Source organism: Muntiacus reevesi, chromosome 4 (genome assembly GCF_963930625.1).
Source record: "Muntiacus reevesi chromosome 4, mMunRee1.1, whole genome shotgun sequence".
NCBI lineage: Eukaryota > Metazoa > Chordata > Mammalia > Artiodactyla > Cervidae > Muntiacus > Muntiacus reevesi.
Genome location: NC_089252.1, coordinates 73,922,677 through 73,943,011, shown reverse-complemented (window position 1 = coordinate 73,943,011; position 20,335 = coordinate 73,922,677). Strand labels below are relative to the sequence as shown.

The following is a 20,335-nucleotide window of genomic DNA, read 5'->3' as shown; positions in this document are numbered from 1 at the left end:
TAGGGTATTTCCCCTGCTCTGACCCTTAGGGATTCCCTTTCCTGTTCCTTGGAACAGAGGTAGAGGACTTCTTGTGGGGCTTCTTTGAGCCCAGGGCTCGCGACACTGGAAGGGCAGAAATAAAAGGGAAGCTGACTACTGGCTCACTGATACTGGTTTACTTCTCCTGTTGGCCCGCTGCTATTTATTTTTCAGGGATAAATTTTATAGGCTCCTTAGTACAGTGCCTTGCACACAGTAAGTGCTCATTTTAGTTACTCAATGAAAAATACTACCTTTCTAATTCCATAGTTTGGCCAAATGTCCTGTGCAACTTAAGTATCTTTGCCAGCCTCTTGTTCGACACAGAAAACTATAGAAAGCTCAGTAGTAAGCTTGACTGAGTTGAGTTTCTCTTGTTAAACAGCAGAAGCATGGAATATTCTGAGTCCCAAGATGCCACGGAACTTCTGAAGAGCCCTCAATGTGGACAGGCAAAGGGGGAGAAGAGTGGGCAGCGACTCAGTCACTCCTTCAGGCTGGGTGAGCTTTCATTTGACCATGTTCCTGCTGCTCTGAACGCTGTTCTTGGCAGTCCCTAATTTGTTTATCGTTCTCTTCAAATCTCTGTCTACATCATGCCCTGCTCATATTTTTGTTCACTTATGGATGTTTTTTTACCTTCCTGCCACAGAAAATCCATCTGAGTTGCAGCCTAAGAGTGCCCTTGGGGGTCAATTGAATGAGTCCATGTTTCTTCTAAGGTACGTAAAATAACAGACTGGTAAGGAGTCTGTGGGAGGTGAAAGCTAAGTCTTCTTAAAGTGTCTTGCCCTGGTGGCGAACCATGTTGCACAGAAATAAAGGACAGTGGTCAATGCCACGTTCCCATTTTGCTCTCCTTGCAAGTTACTGTTCAGTGCTGGCCAGTGGAATGTAGACTTCCCTTTGTGTTTTTAAAAATTTTAACAAAACCATCTTAACCTTTCTATGTATAAGGGTTAAAACTTCTTTATTTTGTACTTCTACTGCAAGTAAAATTGAATTTAAAATTTCAGAAGTCGGGCTCCTTTATTTTTATAGGAAAGAACAGGTTGTGTTTTTCTGTAAATGTAGTTTTATCTGGGAGGCTTAAACAATATTTGCAAGCATCGAAATAATAAAATCAGAATGGTATTTAAAGTGATTAGGCCAGTGTATTTAAAATTTTGACAACGTGTAAATATTAAGTGTTATAGTTCATTTATAGGTTCAGCCTCATAGTTTAATTTCTTGACATAGGAGTTATAATAATAAACTAAAATTTCCTGATTTTTTTTACCCATATTTAAATATAAAGTATGTTGTTTGTCTATACATCTTAGACATTTTAAGTTCAGTTAAAAAAAAATTTGTACAATCTCTGGTAAATTTTGTGATTTAAGGAAGTGCTTGTTTAATGAATGAATACAAAGGCAGGTAAGTGGAGGAGAGGTGATATTTGAAAATTTGAAGGAATTCATCACAAAAAGACCATAATGATTTAAATGGAAGAATTTCATAAAATGCCAAAAACTCAAACTCAGAGACCCGGATGTAATGGAGTGGCCCCCAGAGTATGGCATCCATTGATAAGTGTGGGAGGAATCATTAAAAACAGATGAGGATTATAACTTGTTACTTAAGTAGGTACCAAAGTAATTTGCCAGTTCAAACATTTTATGAAATAAAGTTATAAACATTTTCCATGCTTTGTAGAATATCTGAGCTACTTTATTAATGTAAATCCTGCGTAGATCAGCAGACATTAAAAAAATAATATTTTTAAGCTTCTGGTTAAAACAAAATACTGTATGTAGCATGCCATGCTGTGCCCAGCTGATCAGTCGTGTCTGCCTCTTTGTGTCCCCATGAGCTGTAGCCCGCCAGGCTCCTCTGTCCTTGGTATTTCCCAGGCAAGAATACTAGAGCAGCTTGCCATTTCCTACTCCAGGGGATCTTCCCTACCCAGGAATCAAACCAGGGTCTCTTGTGTCTCTTGCATTGGCAGGTCTCTTGTGTCTCTTGCATTCTTTATCACTAGTGCCACCTGGGAAGCCCCTTGAATAATGTTAACTGGTGTACATTTTTCAGTTCTCGTCCTACTCCAAGAACTAGCACTGCAGTGGCATTAAGTCCTGGTGATGCTGTGACTCAGAATTCACCACAGAAGACGTCTCCCTTGACCAAAGTAAGCAGAGATAGAATTTTTAAATTTTTTTCTTATGCAAGATAACAGAGACTCACAAGAATAATTGCAAGTTAATCTGTGAACTATGTTTGTAATTGTAAGATTTACAATTAAGTCATCTTCCTTGATTATCACTGGTTTTTCTAGTAAATACTCTTCAGAGAGAGGTGCTTCAAAGGTGTTTTCTTGATAGCAGCTTTATTGAGATGTAATTGACACACCATGCAATTCACCCATTTAAAGTGTATAATTCAGAGGCTTTTAGCATACTCAGTTATGCAGTCATCACTACAGTTAATCTCATCATCCCACCAGAAGCCCTGTGTACCCATTAGCAGTCACTCCTGTTTTCTTCCAGTTTCTCTAACATTTTGCTCTAGGCAACCACTAATCTGCTTTCTGTCTTTATAAATATGCCTGTCCTGAATATTTCCTTTAAATGGATCATACAGTATGGGATTCTTTGTGACTGTCTTTTTTTTACTTATAGTTGTTTAAGATTCATCCAAGTTGTAGCCTGTATCAATACTGTATTCCTTGTTATTGCCCGATAATATTCTGTTGTATATACCACATTTATGTTTCCATTCATCAGCCTGTGGACATTTGGGTGGTTTTCTTCTTTTGACCCTTCTGATGCTGCTGTGAACGGTTGTGTACATTTTTGTGTGGGTATGTATTCTGTGCTACATCATATGGTAACTTTTTAACCTTTTAAAGGTTTGTTTCTGGACTCTCGGTTCTATCCCACTGACTGATTCTTGCCTCATGCTCTGTAGCACAGTGTCTTGGGCACTGTGGCTTTTTAGTAAGTTTTGAAATTAGGAAGTATGATTCTTGACTTCGTTCTTTCTCAAGGTGTTTTTATTTTTTTTTTGTCTATTCTGGGTCTCTTAAATTTCCATCGGAATTTTAGGATCAGTTCACCAGTTTTGAAAAGAAACCATCTGGGATTGTGAGAACAATTATGTTGCATATCTAGGTCAATTTGGGGAGTATTGCCATGCTAGCAGTATAAAATTTGCTTTCACGGACATGGGACCTCTTTCTACTTAGACCTTCTTTAGTTTTAAGACCTTCTTTAGTTTCTTTTCTATTTAGACCTTCTTTAGTTTCTTTCGATCATAGTTGTTTTGAATGCAGAAATATTTTGGATTAAATATTTTTCCATGTTATCTTTTATTATACTTTTTGCTTGGCAGATATAATTGCTTTTAATTCTTACCATAATTTTTATGTAATGTGAAATGCATTTGAACCATTTGAAACTTAATTTTGCATTGAAATGAAATGGTAAAAGGTTATAATAAAATCTCCCTGTGCTAATACATGTTTTGTTAGATGTGAGATATGAAATCAGTATAAAAGTAAAAAGATGCATTTAAAATGTAATAAATGTTGAATTTCTTTTGCCAGAAGTTTATTGTAGAGGAGTGTATGTAATCGTTTTATTGAAAATATTCAAGCACTAATTATAGAATTACTATAAGGGAGCTTAGATTTTATAATCCTTTAAATGATACCTGATGCTTTTTATTCAATTACAAAAATTTTAGAAAACTTAGAAAATGTAGAAGAGGACAAAGAGAATAAAAAACTGCTTGTAATTTAATTACTACCTAGAGTAACCACTGATTACATTTTGACATAACTACTTTTGGTTCTATACATGTATGTTTATTTTTAAACAAAGGAGCATAATTTTATAAAAGTTTTTTTCCTTTAATAAGTAAGACCTCATTGTACTTTTTGGTTAAGTTATTCCTGAACATTTAACCGTTTTTTTTTTTTTTTTTTTTTGCTACAGTCAATGATATATGGTATTTTTTAAATGGTATTTTTATAACCTTTTTTTGTGCATACATGCACTGTATATGTATGAAATTAATTTTTACATATATAGTTTTCTAATTGGTCTACTTTACTAATTCTTAGATTATTTTAAAAGTATTTCAGTTGATTTCACCTTGGCTTTTCTTTTGAGTTTTTCTGTTTTGAAAGTCTGTGTTTTTAAATTTTTTTTAAAAAATTTTTTACAAAAGTTCCTCCCAGTTCTTCTTGAGTCTCTAATATTCTGTCTTCTAAGTTGCAAAGTAGTGGTTGTGGTTTCCAGGAACTTTATTAGCTGATTATTCTGTCCTTTACCTTAGTTTTGAATAGTTTCTTTTTCTACTTATTTTTCACTTTACTGATTTGATTTTCTGGTTATCAGTTTGTTGGTCAGAGCTTCAGTGGATGTTTTTAATGCATAAATCCAATTTTTTTTTTTCTGATGTGAAATACTTAAGGTATAGCACTAGGAATAAAAATTGAATTTAAGAAGAGCACAAAGAAACATCTCGAATAACTGAACATCTAGTTATTCGTTTTCATTATGTATCAGTTCCACTTTGGGATTTATAAAGATATAGGCGTTTAATCCTTACTTCAGCCTGGAATTTTTTTACACTGTAATTTAAGCTTTATATTGACTATTTGGTCAAGCGGAAATGAACAGATTAATTTTTGGTGGATGAAAGATAAAAAACATGCTGATAATTGTAAGATCAGTTTGCCTCTTCATAGTTGAGCACATCAGACTATAGAATATTTGTTTCGTAGTTCTAACCAACCTTTGTGGTGAACACAAGCAAGTCAGCTACTTTCTCTGAGCTTTGTTTTTTTCACCTATGAAACAGGAATAATAATACAGTAGATACAGGGTTTTCGTGAAGATCGGATGAGACTGTCTGTGGAAGTCTTTTGAAGAGCAGTGGTGGTCCATTGATACATGTGACCTTTTTCGGTGGCGTCTCCGTAGCGTGTTACTGACTCTGCCACTTAAAGCTCTTCGCTAGTCACAGAAACACGGGGCTTCCCAGGTGGCACTGGTGGGAAGGAATCTGCTTGCCAGTGCAGGAGAAGCGAGAGAGGAGGGCTCAGGCCTTGGGTTGGGAAGATTGCTTGGAGGGGAGGGCACAGCAGCCCACTGCAGTGATCCTGTCTGGGAAACGCCGTGGACAGAGGAGCCTGGCAGGGTACAGCGCGTGGGGTTGCAGAGAGTCGGACACTGAGCACACAGTCACGGAAACGGTCTAATTCTTGTTGCTGTTCCAGACTGCAAGTGGCCACGTGAGTCAGCAGGATCTGGAGTCCCGGATGAGAGAGCTTATCTACACCGACTCAGACCTCGTCATCACCCCAATCATTGACAATCCGAAGGTGTGGAAAGACCGCAGAGACACCCTGCCACCCTCGGGCTGGAGTCTGGGTGACGTTTTCATTCCCCAGCCTTACCTTCTCCCCTGATTCTTGTGGTTGTCTGCTTTTCTTTCTTTCCTGCCACCTGCGCATACTTACCTAGGTGAACGACTGCAGACCTTCTCCCTGCTGGTGTGTGGTGAAGGCGCGTGTCAGTGAGCAGCGCTCCCCGGACTGGGGTGGGGGGCCGATCACAGAGAGACATGGCTCTCGAAGGGGGGCAGGATGGCAGGGCAGGTGTGGCGAGAGCCGGGGAGCTTGTATGCAGCTTCTCTTGGCGTTAATATTGTGCAGGAACATAGCATGGTTAGTAGAGCTAGCGGACTGGCATTGGTACAGTGCTAGTAACCGCTGAACTTACTCGAATTCTATCACTTGTACCACCGGTGTCCCTATTCTGTGCCAGGATCCCACGTTACAGTTGGTTCTTTTGCCTCCAGTCGGTCCTTGTACTCCATGGTCTTGTGGTAATTTCTTACTCTTCCCTTATCTCTTATGACCTTGGTCTTCTCTGGTGGCTCAGACGGTAAAGCGTCTGCCTGCAGTGTGGGAGATCTGGGTTCGATCCCTGGGTCAGGAAGATCTGCTGGAGAAGGAAATGGCAACCCACTCCAGTACTCTTTTCCTGGAAAATTCCATGGATGGAGGAGCCTGGTGGGCTGCAGTCCAAGGGGCCTCCAAGAGTCAGATACGACCTAGCGACTTCACTTATGATCTTGATACTTTGAAGAGTACAGTACTAGGTAGGTATTTTATAGAATGTCCCTCAGTTTGGGTTTGCCTAAGCATTTCTCATGATTAGAAATGACGTTAGCCATTTTTTGGTGAGAGTACTGCCAGCAAAAGTTTTAAAAATGCTCCCTAGGGAGTTGTTGGAAAAGTTAGACATAGAAACGAGGGTTGAATTTTTAAATTAAAAGTGTCACAATTAAGTCCCCCAGCTAACCCAAACTCATGGATCCAACTGCTACATGTAGTCTTCATTATGCTTGAGAAAACGATATGGTCTTCTGTTCAAGACCTCAGCCCACCTTCCCGCTCTTCTGTAAATCCTGACCGCATCAAACCTAAAGTCCTTATTGATTCTCTAATTTCTTAGAAACATTTCTCTGAAGTCTGTAATTGTGTTCTGCCATTTTTGCATTCTAATATAAATATTTCATGTTTTTTTCTGTTGTTTAACAGATGTCTGTCGTATCTTTCCAACCAGAATGTCAGCTCTCTGCAGTTGGATCATGTCTTTTATGTGTTTCTCTCCCCCTTTGCCCTTAACACAGTGCTTTGCCTTGACAGGTAGCCAATATATATTTATTGAATAACTAAATTTCTAACCTAGAAGTAATTTAGCTTAAGAGTAAGCCAAGATAGGGTGCCTGACTCTTTTCCATGAAGTTTTATTTTATTGCAGACATCAACTGAAATGATTTTATCTTATGCCCTATCACTCGTATTTGTGTACTAATCTGAAAGGGCTCTGTTGAATGCTTGTTCTTTGTGGTGTTACATTTTACGTTATTCTTCTCTGTCCTCATTGATTTGTAATGGCGTCACCGACTCGATGGACATGAGTTTGAGTAAACTCTGGGAGTTGGTGATGGACAGGGAAGCCTGGCGTGCTGCAGTCCATGGGGTCGCAAAAGGTTGGACACGACTGAGTGACTGAACAGAACTGAATAGGAGATACATCAGGAGACAGATACCCATCTCAAAAGTTTTTTTTTTTTAACCACAGATAATGAAACAACCACCAATTAAATACGATCCAAAAATATTGCATCTACCAACACATTCAGGTAGGATTCTAAAGGGCTTATCAAACACATAGATTCATGGCAGACAGATACAAATATAAAATGTAATTGTAAATGGAATATTTTATTTATGAATAGCTGAATTTTTATTTTCCTGCCAGCTGTCTATTTTCTTGAGGCGTTGTTGTATAAACCCCCTAGAATCCTCTGGTGCCAGCGTTTGCCTCACTCAGCTGGGTCCAGGCTGCTACATAATCTTCTGAGCAGGAAAGTTTTTGTGAAGCTGGGTGGGTTTTCCTGTTGTGCATGCGGGCCCTTCTCCTGCCCTGGACCTTAAAAGCCATTTGAATTTCCAACATTAATCGTGCTGTTGTGGGTACAGAGAGTTGGAAACCAAAAGGAAGAATCGAGATTTCTCCCTGAGGGAGTGGGGCAGTTGAGATTGGAGTAAGATGGCTCATTTTTGCAGGCATGATGTAGGCCTGGAGAGACTTGAAGGGTGATTGTTACTTTTCTTTTTTCCTAATGGAAAGTCTTATTTAGGGTGAGTGTAAGAATTTTTTTAATAGCTTGAATTTTGATGTATTTTGTTTGATAAATTATATTTTAAACTAGACCTGGAAAGATTCTTCATCATAGCTGGAGTAGAATCTAAAAATTGAAATCAAAGTAAATGTAAAATAAAATATGTTCATGTTTTAAGTATTCCAAGTAGAAGCACAGTTTATAAAAACTAAGAGGGGTTTATCTCGAAATATTCCTTCCCTTTTCCACTTTAGTTTGAATTATTTTAAGAAATTATTGTTAAAGCTTATTTTGTTTAAATGTAGAGATTAGGTGAAATTACGTTAATTTTAGCTGGTGTTTCATTTTTCAGTTTTTGCCTTTTGTTTGTAGGCATTTGGAGGTGGCACTCCCAGATGGTTTTAGCTCTGTATTAACCTAGTTACATTTACTAATCATTTCACCGGGACTTCATAACAACTATAGAAATTTTGGCTTTTCCAATATTTTAAGGCTAGGTTGCTTTATTTATGCAAAGGCTATGTTGTTTTTTTCATAGTAGTTTTATTTAGCTTTGCATATGCTCTTGGTTGCAAGAAAATTCTACTAAATTTAGGCATCTGCCTTGTTTTTTTAAGCATAGTTTTCCATTGACATAGTTTAAAACATCTCCATGGGTAGAAAAATAGAAGACTATAGAAGAGTAACTAAAAGTAGTGACATCTTTAGAGTGATTTTTGGTTTGGATAGTGTAAAGTTAGGATTTTCTTTGCCCTCACTTGAGCTGTTGAAATTCTGTGTTCCACTTTCTCTTGCAACATTTTTAGCAATCTTTTTACAGGTAATCCCCACTTTTACTATTTTCTTTCTTCTGCAGTGGATAAATTAGTATTTCTGGAAGACCAGGATTGGAATGATTTTCTGCAACAAGTGTGCTCGCAGATCGACTCCACTGAGAAGAGTACAGGGGCCTCGAGAGCCAAGCTGAATCTGCTCTGCTACCTGTGCGTGGTAGCCGGGCACAGAGAGGTGGCCCCCAAGGTCCTCCACTCGCCCCTGGTGGGTTCCTAAATCCTGGGGAGCAAATACTCCCTTCACATCCTTGCAGCCTGCCTTCTGCACTTAACGTTTTTATTTCTATAGAGAGAAAAGCAAGCACTAAAATACTAATTCAGTTTAATTAAAATGAAAAAAGTCATTTATCAAGATGACAGGTTTGCCAGTATTGTTCTCTGTTTAATGCTTAGATCTAAAAGCATTTGAATCGACATTGACTTTGAAGAGCTTCTTTGGTAACACTCCACCTGCATTTTACGTTACCTTGTAGTAATTGTAAGATTTATTTCATCAGTGAAATCATAAGAGATCTTTTCATCAGCTGCTGGAGTGAGCTGCCCATGTGGAGTAGGGGCTCTTTTCCCGGGACTTCCTGGTGAATTCAAGGTTTCTGATGTGACACTGAATGGGGAATTGAGTCTCTAAGCCTTTTTCCTTCTTCCTCTGATAATAATATTTCTTGGGCTGTCTTGGCTCATCAATGAAACCATGGGAATTTGGCAGAGCTTTTGAAGTCATCCTCAGAAAGGAGTTAGAGTGTTCTGGAGCATTTTCCTTTCTGGGCCTTCATTGGGGAACTACCTTGAAAAAATTTGAGTTCATTTTCTTGCAGAGTAGTTTACAGTTCCTTATTTGATACTTATGTTTATGGGGTGAGGGGCAGTGGCATGTTTAGAGAATAGAATTGAGTTGGAGAAACTGGACGTACTTGTTTCTTAGTTTTTATCCAGTATATTCAGTGCTTTTGCATCTTTGTAAATAATTACTTCCCTGGTGTGGAATTTGCATTTCATTTGTATAAAGGTTTAATTTGTTAATTTAGTGCTCAATTGCTGTCTCATTTCGTGATTGAAATTCATTTTAATTTTTATATTCTAGTTCCAGTTGCTAATCCAGCATTTGCGAATAGCTCCAAACTGGGATATGTAAGTAACATACATATTTTAATAAATTATTCTTATTTTATTAAGTAGTTAAAACATATTTATTAAAAGCACATACTCTTAAATACTTATTATAAAATATTCTAAAGTAATGATAACTCTGAATCATAGTCCTTTCTGTACCATTCCAACTGAGTTTAAAAATGAAAGTGAAGTTGAAAGTCGTTCAGTCGTGTCTGACTCTTTGGGACCCCATGGACTATGCAGTTCATGGAATTCTCCAGGCCAGAATACTGGAGTGGGTAGCCTTTCCCTTCTCCAGGGAATCTTCCCAACCAGGGATCAAACCCAGGTCTCCTGCATTACAGGCGGATGCTTTACCAGCTGAGCCGCAAGGGAAGCACACGAATACTGGAGGGGGTAGCCTAATCCCTTCTTCAGTGGATCTTCCCTGACCCAGGCATCGAACCAGGGTTTCCTGCATTGCAGGCAGATTCTTTACCAACTAAGCTATCCTTATCCTAATATTATAAATACAATTCTAAGATTATATAAACTACTCTAAAACTTTTTTCATGGTTACTGTTTAGAGTATTCTTTTTAAAATAATTTTATTTCTGGCTGTGCTGGATCTTCATTGTTGCAGGCAGGCTTCTCATTGCAGTGGCTTCCCTTGTTGCAGAGCATGGGCTGTAGGCGTGTGGGCTTCAGCAGTTGCTGCACATGGGCTCAGTAGCTGAGGTTCTCAGGTTTTAGAGCACAGGCTCAGTTGCTCCGAGGTATGTGGGATCTTCCCTGATCGGGGATCAAACCTGTGTCTCCTGCATTGGCAGGCTGATTCTTTACCACTGAGCCACCAGAGAAGCCCTTGAACATTCGGAATCAAATGCTTTACACTTATCCCTGTGTTTTAACTTAGTTACACTAAGGTGTTTTCTTTTGCCACTCTACCTTGCCTTAAGGTGGTTCACAAAATCTAATGAGATTATGGTCTGTAAACTCCTGATGGAAGGATGTGTACTTGCTTATGTGAAGGCAGCAAGCTCGGTGAAAAGCACATTAGATAAAGTGTCAGCAGGCTTTGTGCTCTGGTCACCAGTGAGACTCCATCAGATGATTGATTATTTCTTTTGGAGACTATCAGCTTCTGAGGGAATCTCTGGGGGATGATGAAAGTGCTTTCGATTCAGACAGATGTGGGAGTGGATTACAGGTCAGTCCCTGGGCAGATTATTACAACAGTTGAGTGTCAGTTTCCTCATCTGTAAAATGAGGATAGTGTACCAAGTTCACTATTTAGGTAACAATTACATTTCAAAAAAAAATTGAAGTGTAGTTGATTTGCAATGTTGTGTTAGTTTCAGGTCTACAGCAAAGTCATTCAGTTATACATGTATAAATTCTTTACAATTAAATATTGAATGAAGTCGGTGTGTGAGGTATCTTGTACGGTGCCTGGTTCTTAGTGGGTGCTTAGTATATTTTGGGGGTGTGGAAGTTGCAGTTGGTGCTGTCAAGCTCAGTTTACTGTTGAGAAGCACATGGAAACACGAAGGTGAAGGCGTTTTGTAAAATGGGCCAGTGGTAGGAGAGGAATTCTTCCATGCTGGTGAAATACGGGGGGGAGCAACGGTGTCCACAAAATGCTTTCTTGAATAATAACTCTTACACATCTCCTAATATTACTCTCCCAAGGTTAATTCTGGCATTACAAAATAGGGTTTTTAGGTCATTTTTGAGCCTACTGAACTTTGACAAGGATTGTGGTATGCTCAGTGAAAACATCATCTAACCCTTCAGCTGAGACTCAAATTACACCTTTGAATGGGGTGCCCCCTGCTGACTTTTAAAAACAGACATTCTTTTTTTTTTTAATTTAATTTAATTTAATTTAATTTTTTTATTTTTCAATGGGTTTTGTCATACATTGACATGAATCAGCCATGGAGTTACATGTATTCCCCATCCCGATCCCCCCTCCCACCTCCCTCTCCACCCGATTCCTCTGGGTCCTCCCAGTGCACCAGGCCCGAGCACTTGACTCATGCATCCCACCTGGGCTGGTGGTCTGTTTCACCACAGATAATATACATGCTGTTCTTTCGAAACATCCCACCCTCACCTTCTCCCACAGAGTTCAAAAGTCTGTTCTGTACTTCTGTGTCTCTTTTTCTGTTTTGCATATAGGGCCATCGTTACCATCTTTCTAAATTCCGTATATATGTGTTAGTATGCTGTAATGTTCTTTATCTTTCTGGCTTACTTCACTCTGTATAATGGGCTCCAGTTTCATCCATCTCATTAGAACTGATTCAAATGAATTCTTTTTAACGGCTGAGTAAAAAAACCAGACATTCTTAATCATTTCCAGGTACTACTTTTTTTTTTCTGTTTTTTAGATTGAAGTTTACTTGTGAAACGGGCTTTCACAAGTTGATAGCTTGATAGCTCAGTTTGCCAAGAATCTGCCTGCAATGCCGGAGACCCCAGTTCGATCTCTGGGTTGGGAAGATCTGCTGGAAAAGGGAAAGGCTACTCACTCCAGTATTCTTGGGCTTCCCTTGTGGCTCAGCTGGTAAAGCATCCGCCTACAATGCGGGAGACCTGGGTTTGATCCCTGGGTTGGAAAGATCTCCTGAAGAAGGGAAAGGCTACCCACTCCAGTATTCTGACCTGGAGAATTCCATGGACTGTAGAGTCCATGGGGTTACAAAGAGCCAGACACAACTGAGTGACTTTCACTTACTTGTAAAACAGTTTTAATTGGAGGAAAATGATAACTAGATGAGCCCTCTGCTCAGAGTCTTATTTTTCTCTCATTGTCCATGCAAATACTATTTCTTCCAGTGAGGCTTTTTCTGATCCAGGTCTTATCACCCTGACAGCATATGATAAGGCTCTTTAACTCAGCTAGGGGATAATCACTATTGAAATAGGTATGCTTGCTCCTTGGTGGTGTTCTGCATATAGGAAAATAAAATGAAAAATAATGTGGTGTAATTTTGTTAAGTTTCTCTTCCCTTTGTATAATGTATGTTTTTCATGTCATTAATTTTTTTGCCCAGGATTTTTTTTGTGGTATGTCTCTTTTTATAGGCTATGAATATTTGATCATTTTATTTACCCTGCCCCTATTTTTGGGTAGTGTCATAATGTAAATGATACACTGATGAACATTTTTGTGCTTAAATCTTTGTGCCTATCTATTTTTTCTTTTTCCTCTCAGGGCAGATTTGTAGAATTAGAATGAACGGGTAGAGAACAATAGATAATTTTTGTGACTTCTGATAAATTGCCGAAATGCTGTGTACAAATATATCAGCCTGCATTCCTAGTCACTTTGTATAAAAATGCCCTTTTGTTAGAACTCCTAACAGTGAACATTTATAAAATCTTACTGTTTGATGTTCAGTTGCTAAGTCATGTTCTGCTCTTTATGACCAGATGAACTGCAGCATGCCAGGCTTCCTTGTCTTTCATTATCTCCCTGAGTTTGTTCAAACTCTTGTCTGTTGAGTCGATAATGCCATCCAGTCATCTCATCCTCTGTTGCCCCCTTCTCCTCCTGCTCTGTCTTTCCCAGCATAACCTTTGTCAATCAGCTTTAAGGAGGTATACTTCACAGATAGTGCATAATATTGTGATTTAAGAAATTTTATTAATTATAAAATGTACATAACAAAATTTATCATTTAGCCATTTTAAGTGTATGACTCAATGGCATTACGTATATTGTAGTACTGATGTTGTGCAGCTATGATCACTGTCAATTTCCAGAACTTTTTCAGTTCCAAACAGAATCTCTTATCCAGTAACCATTAAATCCTGATCTCCTTCCAAGCCCCTGATAATCTCAGTTCTATCTTTTGTTTCTATCTTCTTGGTACTTAATAGAAGTGAGATCATACATTTGTGCTTTGGTGTCTGCTTTATTTCACTTACCTTAAGGCTTTCAAAGTTCATCTGTCTTGCAGCATGGATCAGAATGTCTTCCTTTTTAAGGGCTGAATAATAATCCAATATGTGTATGCCACAGTTTATCTTTTCATCTGTTGACGGACACTGGGGTTGCTTCTAACTATGACTTGGAGATGGTGTGGCTGTGAGCACTGGGGTGCAAATCCTTGTCTGAGTCCCTGCTTTCAGTTCTTTGGGGTAAGATACCTGGGAGTGGAATTGCTGGATTATTTGATGATGTTTTGTTCAGTGTCTTGAGAATACCGTCATACCATTTTACACGATGTCTGCACTATTTTACATTCCCACCACCAGTGCATGAGAGTTCTAGTTTGTCCACGTCCTCTTCACCCCTTAGTTTTTTCCATTTTTTCTTTTCTTTTCGGTAGTAGCTCTTCTAATGGGTATGAAGTTATATACAATGTGGTTTTGATTTGCATTTCACTCATGACTAGTAATGTCAAGCATCTTTTCATGTCCTTATTGGTCATTTGTTTATCTTCTTTGGAGAGAAGTCTTGTCAGGTCCTTTGCCCACTTTTGGTTGTCTTATGTTTGTTTCTAGGAGTTCTGTATGTATTGTGGATATTAACCCTGTATTAGGTACATGACTTAACAAGTGCGTTCTCCCGCTCTGTGAGTTGCCTTTTTGTTCTGTTGATAGTCTTCTTTGATGCATACATTTAAAAATTTTGATGCAACCAGGTTTTTCATTTTTTTCTTTTGTTGTCTGATTTTAGTGTCATAGTCAAGAAATCATTGCCAAATCCAATGCATAAAGCTTTTACATTTATGTTTTTTTCTACGCTGCACTCTTTACTGGAATGTTTGTAAGTCTGAACAGGACTACCAGCCTCCACGTTTGGTGGGAAACCCCATTGCAAATTCCTCTGACCTCGGGGGTCACCACTGCCCAAAGTCACCCCTTGTTTCAGAGACAAGCCCCGGACTTTGGTCTTCTCCAGGACAGGCTTCTGTTCTGCCTGTACAGTGTCCATCAGTGATGTGAGTGTTTCTCCACTTCCTTATATAAAAGATTTTTATATGAAAGGTCCATACACAGACACAAACTCATTTGCAAGTGTACCAGAACCTGTATTCCACTCCAGTCAGAATGTCTTCATTTACTAAGAAAATTATGATGCAGGGCTTGAAAATCATGACCATAAAAATCGAAGGCAGGAGGAGAAGGGGACAACAGAGGATGAGATGGTTGGATGGCATTACCGACTGAATGGACTTGAGTTTGAGCAAACTCCGGGAGATGGTGAAGGACAGGGAAGCCTGGCGTGCTCCAATCCATGGGGTCACAGAGAGTTGGACATGACTGAGCGACTGAACTGAATTACGAGTTTTATAGTTTTAGCTCTTACATTTAGGTTTTTGATCCATTTTGAGTTTTTTTTTTTTTTTAGTACAGTATTAGGCAAGAGTCCAGGTTCGTTCATTTTGTTTGGCTGTTGCCACTGGGCTTTTCTCTAGTTGCAGCAAGCAGGGGCAACTGCCTAGCTGTGGTGCAGAAGCTTCTCATTGCGGTGGCTTCTCTCATTGCAGAGCGTGGGCTCTCGGGTGTGAGGGCTTCCGTAGTTGCAGCTGGTGGGTTCTAAAGCTCAGACTCAGTAGTTGTGCACAGGCTTAGTTGCCCTGAGGCGTGTGGGATCTTCCGGAAACCAGGGATCGAACTCATGTCATCTGCGTTGGCAGATAGATTCTTTACCAGTGGGCCAGCAGGGAAGCCCAGGTTCATTCTTCTGCATATGTATATTTCCCAGTTTCCCCAGCACTGTTTTTTGAAAGGACTGTCCTCTCCCCATTAAATGGTGTTGGCAGCCTTGTTGATAATCGTGTTGACCGCATACGGTGAGGGTTTATTTATGGGCTCTCTGTTGTTTCATGGGTGTATAAATCTGTCTTTCTGTGAGTATTGCAGTGTCTCAGTTACTATAGTTTTGTAGTAAGTTTTGCAATCAGAAAATGTGACTTCAACTTTGTTCTTGTTTTTCAAGATTGTTCTAGGTTCCCTTGATATTCATATTCTAGGAAGGAGTTTGCTAGTTTTTGGTATAGCTTGATACTTTAATAAAGTAAATGCTTATTGTCAGTTTTTTTTTTTAAAATACAGTTTCTCCATTTGTGAGTTACTTATTAATGGATTGGATTTCATTTGGTAGGTTTCTTTCAGAATTAAGAAAAATTTTTTAAAGAAGGATGTCTCCCAGAAGCTGTGCTTCTGGAGTTACTCCTTCCGTTGAAACTTTCTGGCTGTGGTTTTGGGGCTCAGGCCCAGCAGGCTGAATGAGGCTCCCAGCACCTTCAGACCACACCCGTCCTGTGCGCTGGTGTGTGTTCTCATTCTCTCATGTTCTGACTTCAGTTTTGGTAGACTCAGGGCCCAGCCTGCCTCTTTCTTCTTTCTCTTACATGTGACCAGTTGGATTCTGCTTTTCAGTGAAAAAAGAGTTTTTCTTTATATTGCAGGCCTGCAAAATTTTACTAGGATATATCTTTTTACAAATTTTCTTTGCCAGCCGGTCTCTTAAAGGCTTTAGCCTTTCTTTTGCTTTTCTCTGTCCTTGTGATTTCTTCATCTCTTTTTCATCCTTTTTCTGCTCCTGAAACTCCTGTAGGATGGATGTGGAATTTTGTATCTCTCGACTCTGGCTTTTCTTGTGCTTCCTTACTCTTTTATTGAGATAAAATTCACCCTTTCTTGGTTTTTATCGAATTTATTTTTTTAGAGCAGTCTTAGGCTTACTGCAAATTGAGGGCGCGGTAAAGAGATTTCCCATATACCTCTGCTCCCCCTCTCTCCAGTTATCAGTATCTCCCACCTGAACGGTACATTTGTTATCAATGAAGATCCTAAACTGACATGTCAAAATCATCCGAACTCTGTACTTTACAGTACAGTTCATTCTTAATGTTGTACATTCTGTGGGTTTGGGCACTGTTTAATGATGTGTTGCCATCGTTATGGTATCATACAATATTTATTGGAAAATAAGCAAATCTGTGTTATGCCTGTTCACACCTCTGACTTTTATTTAACCACTGACCTTTTTATTGCCTCCATGGTTTTGCTTTTTCCAGAGGGTCATGTAGTGGGGATCATAAAGTATGTAGTTGTTTCCGATTGGCTTTTTTTCCTTAGTAACACACATTTAAGTTTCCTTCATGTCTTTCCATGGCTTGATAGCTCATTCTTTTTAGTGCCAGGTATTCCATTGTCTGGATGTACCAGTTTATTTAACCATTTACATAATGAAAGGGGTTATTACTATTTCTTTCCTCTCTCTGGCGAAGATCTTTGAAAAATTTTTACTTTCCATTCACCATTAAAGCACAACTTTAGTTTTTGTCACCATTACAAATGGACTTTCCAGGTAGCTCATTGGTGAAGAATCCACCTGTCAGTGCAGAGGACGCCAGATACACAGGTTTGATCTGTGCATCGGGAAGGTCCCTGGAGGAGGAAATGGCAGCCCACTCCAGTATTCTTGCCTGGAGAATCCCGTGGACAGAGGAGCCGGCAGGCAACAGTCCATGGGGTCACCAAGAGTCGGACACTGCTGAGCGACTGAGCACGCATGCACGCAGTTGGGCTGCAGAGGGCATTGTGTTCATGTCTCCCTGTGTACACAAGGGGCATTGCTCTGGGCCATACACGTGGGGGAATGGACGCTCACCCTACCCATTCCGCTTTTCTCTCATGGTGACGCTTACAGCTGTGTAATGTAACTAAGTGGGGTTGATTTCCTTGGTCCTAACTCTCCACTTCAGAAGCCATTTTCTGTCTGTTTGCAGAAGGGCTAAAGTCGCTCGCGTGATTGGTTTACTGGCCTCGCACACAAGTGAGCTCCAGGAAAATGCACCTGTTATTGAGGTAACTTCTTTTATTACTGAAATGCTATGAATGTCAGAGAATGCTCTCAATTTTAGAACATACAGCTTTCATGGGTATTCACTTACGCGTTTTTCATGGAATGTGGCAGCCGCTATAAAGTAACCTCAGTAGACCTTCACACTTCAGCACAGCCTCTCATTTTCAACATTGGCAGTTAATGAAGGTGATGTGGTGGAGTCACATGGCTTCTGGGCTCTATTCATTGTGATTTCAACAATTTTTAGATGAAGCTTTGTTTCATTAACTAGATTACTTGGATGTCTGGATTAACATCCATTTCTTGGATGTTAATTTTAAAAAGTAATAGTGTGTATTTAGCTATCTAGGAAACTTTTGAATTAACATATACCATATTGTGAACTGTTTTCTGTTGGATAATGAGGGATTTTCAAAATAACTTGAAATTGTGTCAGGTGTTCCTTTATAATGCCATCTTTTTACAAATTCTGTTATTGCTTACAAGATTTTTGTGTTGTGTTGCTCAGTCACTGAGTCACGCCCGACTCTTTTAAATCCTGTGGACTGTGGCACGCAAAGCATCCCTGACTCTCACTATCTCCTGAAATTTGCCCAAGTTCATGTCTATTGCATCCAACAAAATTTTTAGTTCTGTAACAGTCGAAACAACCACTAGATGGCACTCAAACACAGGAAACAAAGTTTTGCGAGGTACGCCACCGTTAAGACCAATTGACTGTAGCAATTGAGACAACCACTAGAGGACGCTCAAACACTGGAAGCAAAGTTTCACAAGTTACAACTTCATGAAGAAATAAGCTTGGCAGGTACATGGCAGTTTGTTCATCTTTTCCCTGTTTTTTTTTTTTGGTTTCTGCTGCATGAGATGTGGTTCCAGTCCATTGGTTATTATTACCATTTTAGACTAAGGAAAGCCATAACAGCCTTTTGAGAACAATGCAGTCATTTCAGGAGATGAGGATGCCTGTGAGGCCCAGCTATGAGCCTTAGGTTCAGAACTCTTGAGACGAGGCTTCTGTAGCACGATTGTGTGTCCATACGTAAATCATCAATAACATTCCAAGTGTGAAATGTGCCCTGATTTCTCCAGTACGTTTCAGTAAAACTCGTGGTTGAAGATCCTGTAGGCATTTTAAAGGCATAGACCTCATTTTATTTTATTAATTTTTAAAATCTTATTTTTTTATTGAAGTATAGTTGATTTACAATGTGTCACTTTCAAGTGTCCAGCAGAGTGATTCAGTTATATGTGTATCTATCTGTCTGTATCTCTTCTTTTTTCAGATTCTTTTCCCTAATAAGTTATTACAAAATACTAAGTATGGTTTTCTGGGCTATATAAGTAGGCCCTTGTTATCTATTTTATATGTAGTAGTATATATATGTTAACTCTTAATTATCCTCCTCCCCTTTCCCCTTTGGTAGCTATAAGTTTTTTTTCTATGTCTGTGGGTCTATTTCTGTTTTGTATATGGGTTGATGTGTATTATCTTTCTTTTTTTTTAAATAAAGATTCCATATATAAGTGATATCATATGATACTTGTCTTTGTCTGTCTGTCTTACTTCACTTAGTATCATAATCTCTGTCTGTCCATGTTGCTGCTAATGGCACTATTTCATTGTCTTTTTATAGAACCTCATTATTCATCACTGTAATCCATGGTGCCTAGCCAGCCAAGTAACGTGTGTACATCTGGTATTCAGTCCATGTTAAAAGATTTAATAAATGATTACAAGAATGGTAGGAAAGTGTGGCAGTATAATTTGTTACAAGGAGACAGAAGAGATGGATGGAAGAAAAATCTATTTTACTTTTCTTATGATAGAGTTTAAGTCCCTTCCATCTTATTCTGCCATCACTGGCTACAGAAAAGAGCTAGTTGTGGTCTCTTGTATATATTTAGAAGCATTTATTAAATTCTTCCTTATGTTTTCTACAGAAAAATATAGCCAACTTCTTATACTTTTCCTCCTAGGCAACACATTATCACCCTGAGTTTGTTGTCATTCTTATGTGTAATAATTTAAAATAAATATTATGATATTATGTTACGTATATTTAAATCTTAAACATGCAGTGGATATATTTTAGGAAATTGAATATAAAATCTTAAGATTCAGACCTGGAAGGAATGTTAACAGATACCCTAATTTGATCCCTTCATTAAACATTTTCATTATGGAAAATCTCAATATACGTAAAAGAAGAGAGACTGAAATACTGAGATCACTTCCGAGAGTTACTGAAATTTTATGAACATTGTCTGTCTGTTTTCTCACTCTCTCACTCACCCTCCTTATCTGTTTCCCTTTCTCTGTACTCCTCCCTCTGTCTCCCCTCTCCCCCTGTTAGTGTTTTTTTTTTTTAACCGGTGCTATGTGTCCTGCTTGCCGGATCTTAGTTTCCTGACCAGGAATTTCTGAACTCCAGCCCCCAGCAGAAAGTATGGAATCCTAACCACCAGACTGCCAGAGAAATTCCCACCCCCCCCAACCCCCTCTATAGTATTAAAAAAAAAAAATCCTATACATCATATTGTACTCATAAATGCTCTAATGTATATATCTAACAGAAAAGGCTTTTAAAAAATAGTCACCATGCTGTTACCACAGCTAACAAAATCGACAGTGGTTCCCTAATATTTAATACCAGACGGTGTTCAGATTTCCTTGATGTCTCACACATGTCATTGTATATTTTTTCATTGAACCAGGACTGAAATAAGGTCCTGTACTGCATTTAGAGAACATTGACTATTGAGTCCCTTAATTTCAAACATTTTCCTATTATTTTTTAGTGCCATTTATTTATCAAAGAGAAATTGGCGTTTTAACCAGAGCCGAGTTTCATTAAGTTTTATTCTATCCTTT

General features: G+C 38.9%; 1 protein-coding gene across 4 annotated transcripts in view; it reads left to right on the top strand.

The window, feature by feature from the left end:
- ULK4 (unc-51 like kinase 4) overlaps positions 1 to 20,335 on the top strand; it is a 496,024-nt gene that overhangs the window by 24,872 nt on the left and 450,817 nt on the right. For all 4 annotated transcript variants that reach the window (XR_010662955.1, XM_065933097.1, XM_065933095.1 and 1 more), the window contains 8 exons: positions 407 to 522; positions 674 to 743; positions 2,092 to 2,188; positions 5,285 to 5,389; positions 7,161 to 7,221; positions 8,561 to 8,742; positions 9,619 to 9,665; positions 17,384 to 17,462. Coding sequence is in view for 3 of the 4 variants with exons in the window: in XM_065933097.1 (XP_065789169.1) it covers positions 407 to 522; positions 674 to 743; positions 2,092 to 2,188; positions 5,285 to 5,389; positions 7,161 to 7,221; positions 8,561 to 8,742; positions 9,619 to 9,665; positions 17,384 to 17,462 (757 nt within the window). In the remaining variant the exon portion in view is untranslated. The remainder of the gene's footprint in view (positions 1 to 406; positions 523 to 673; positions 744 to 2,091; positions 2,189 to 5,284; positions 5,390 to 7,160; positions 7,222 to 8,560; positions 8,743 to 9,618; positions 9,666 to 17,383; positions 17,463 to 20,335) is intronic.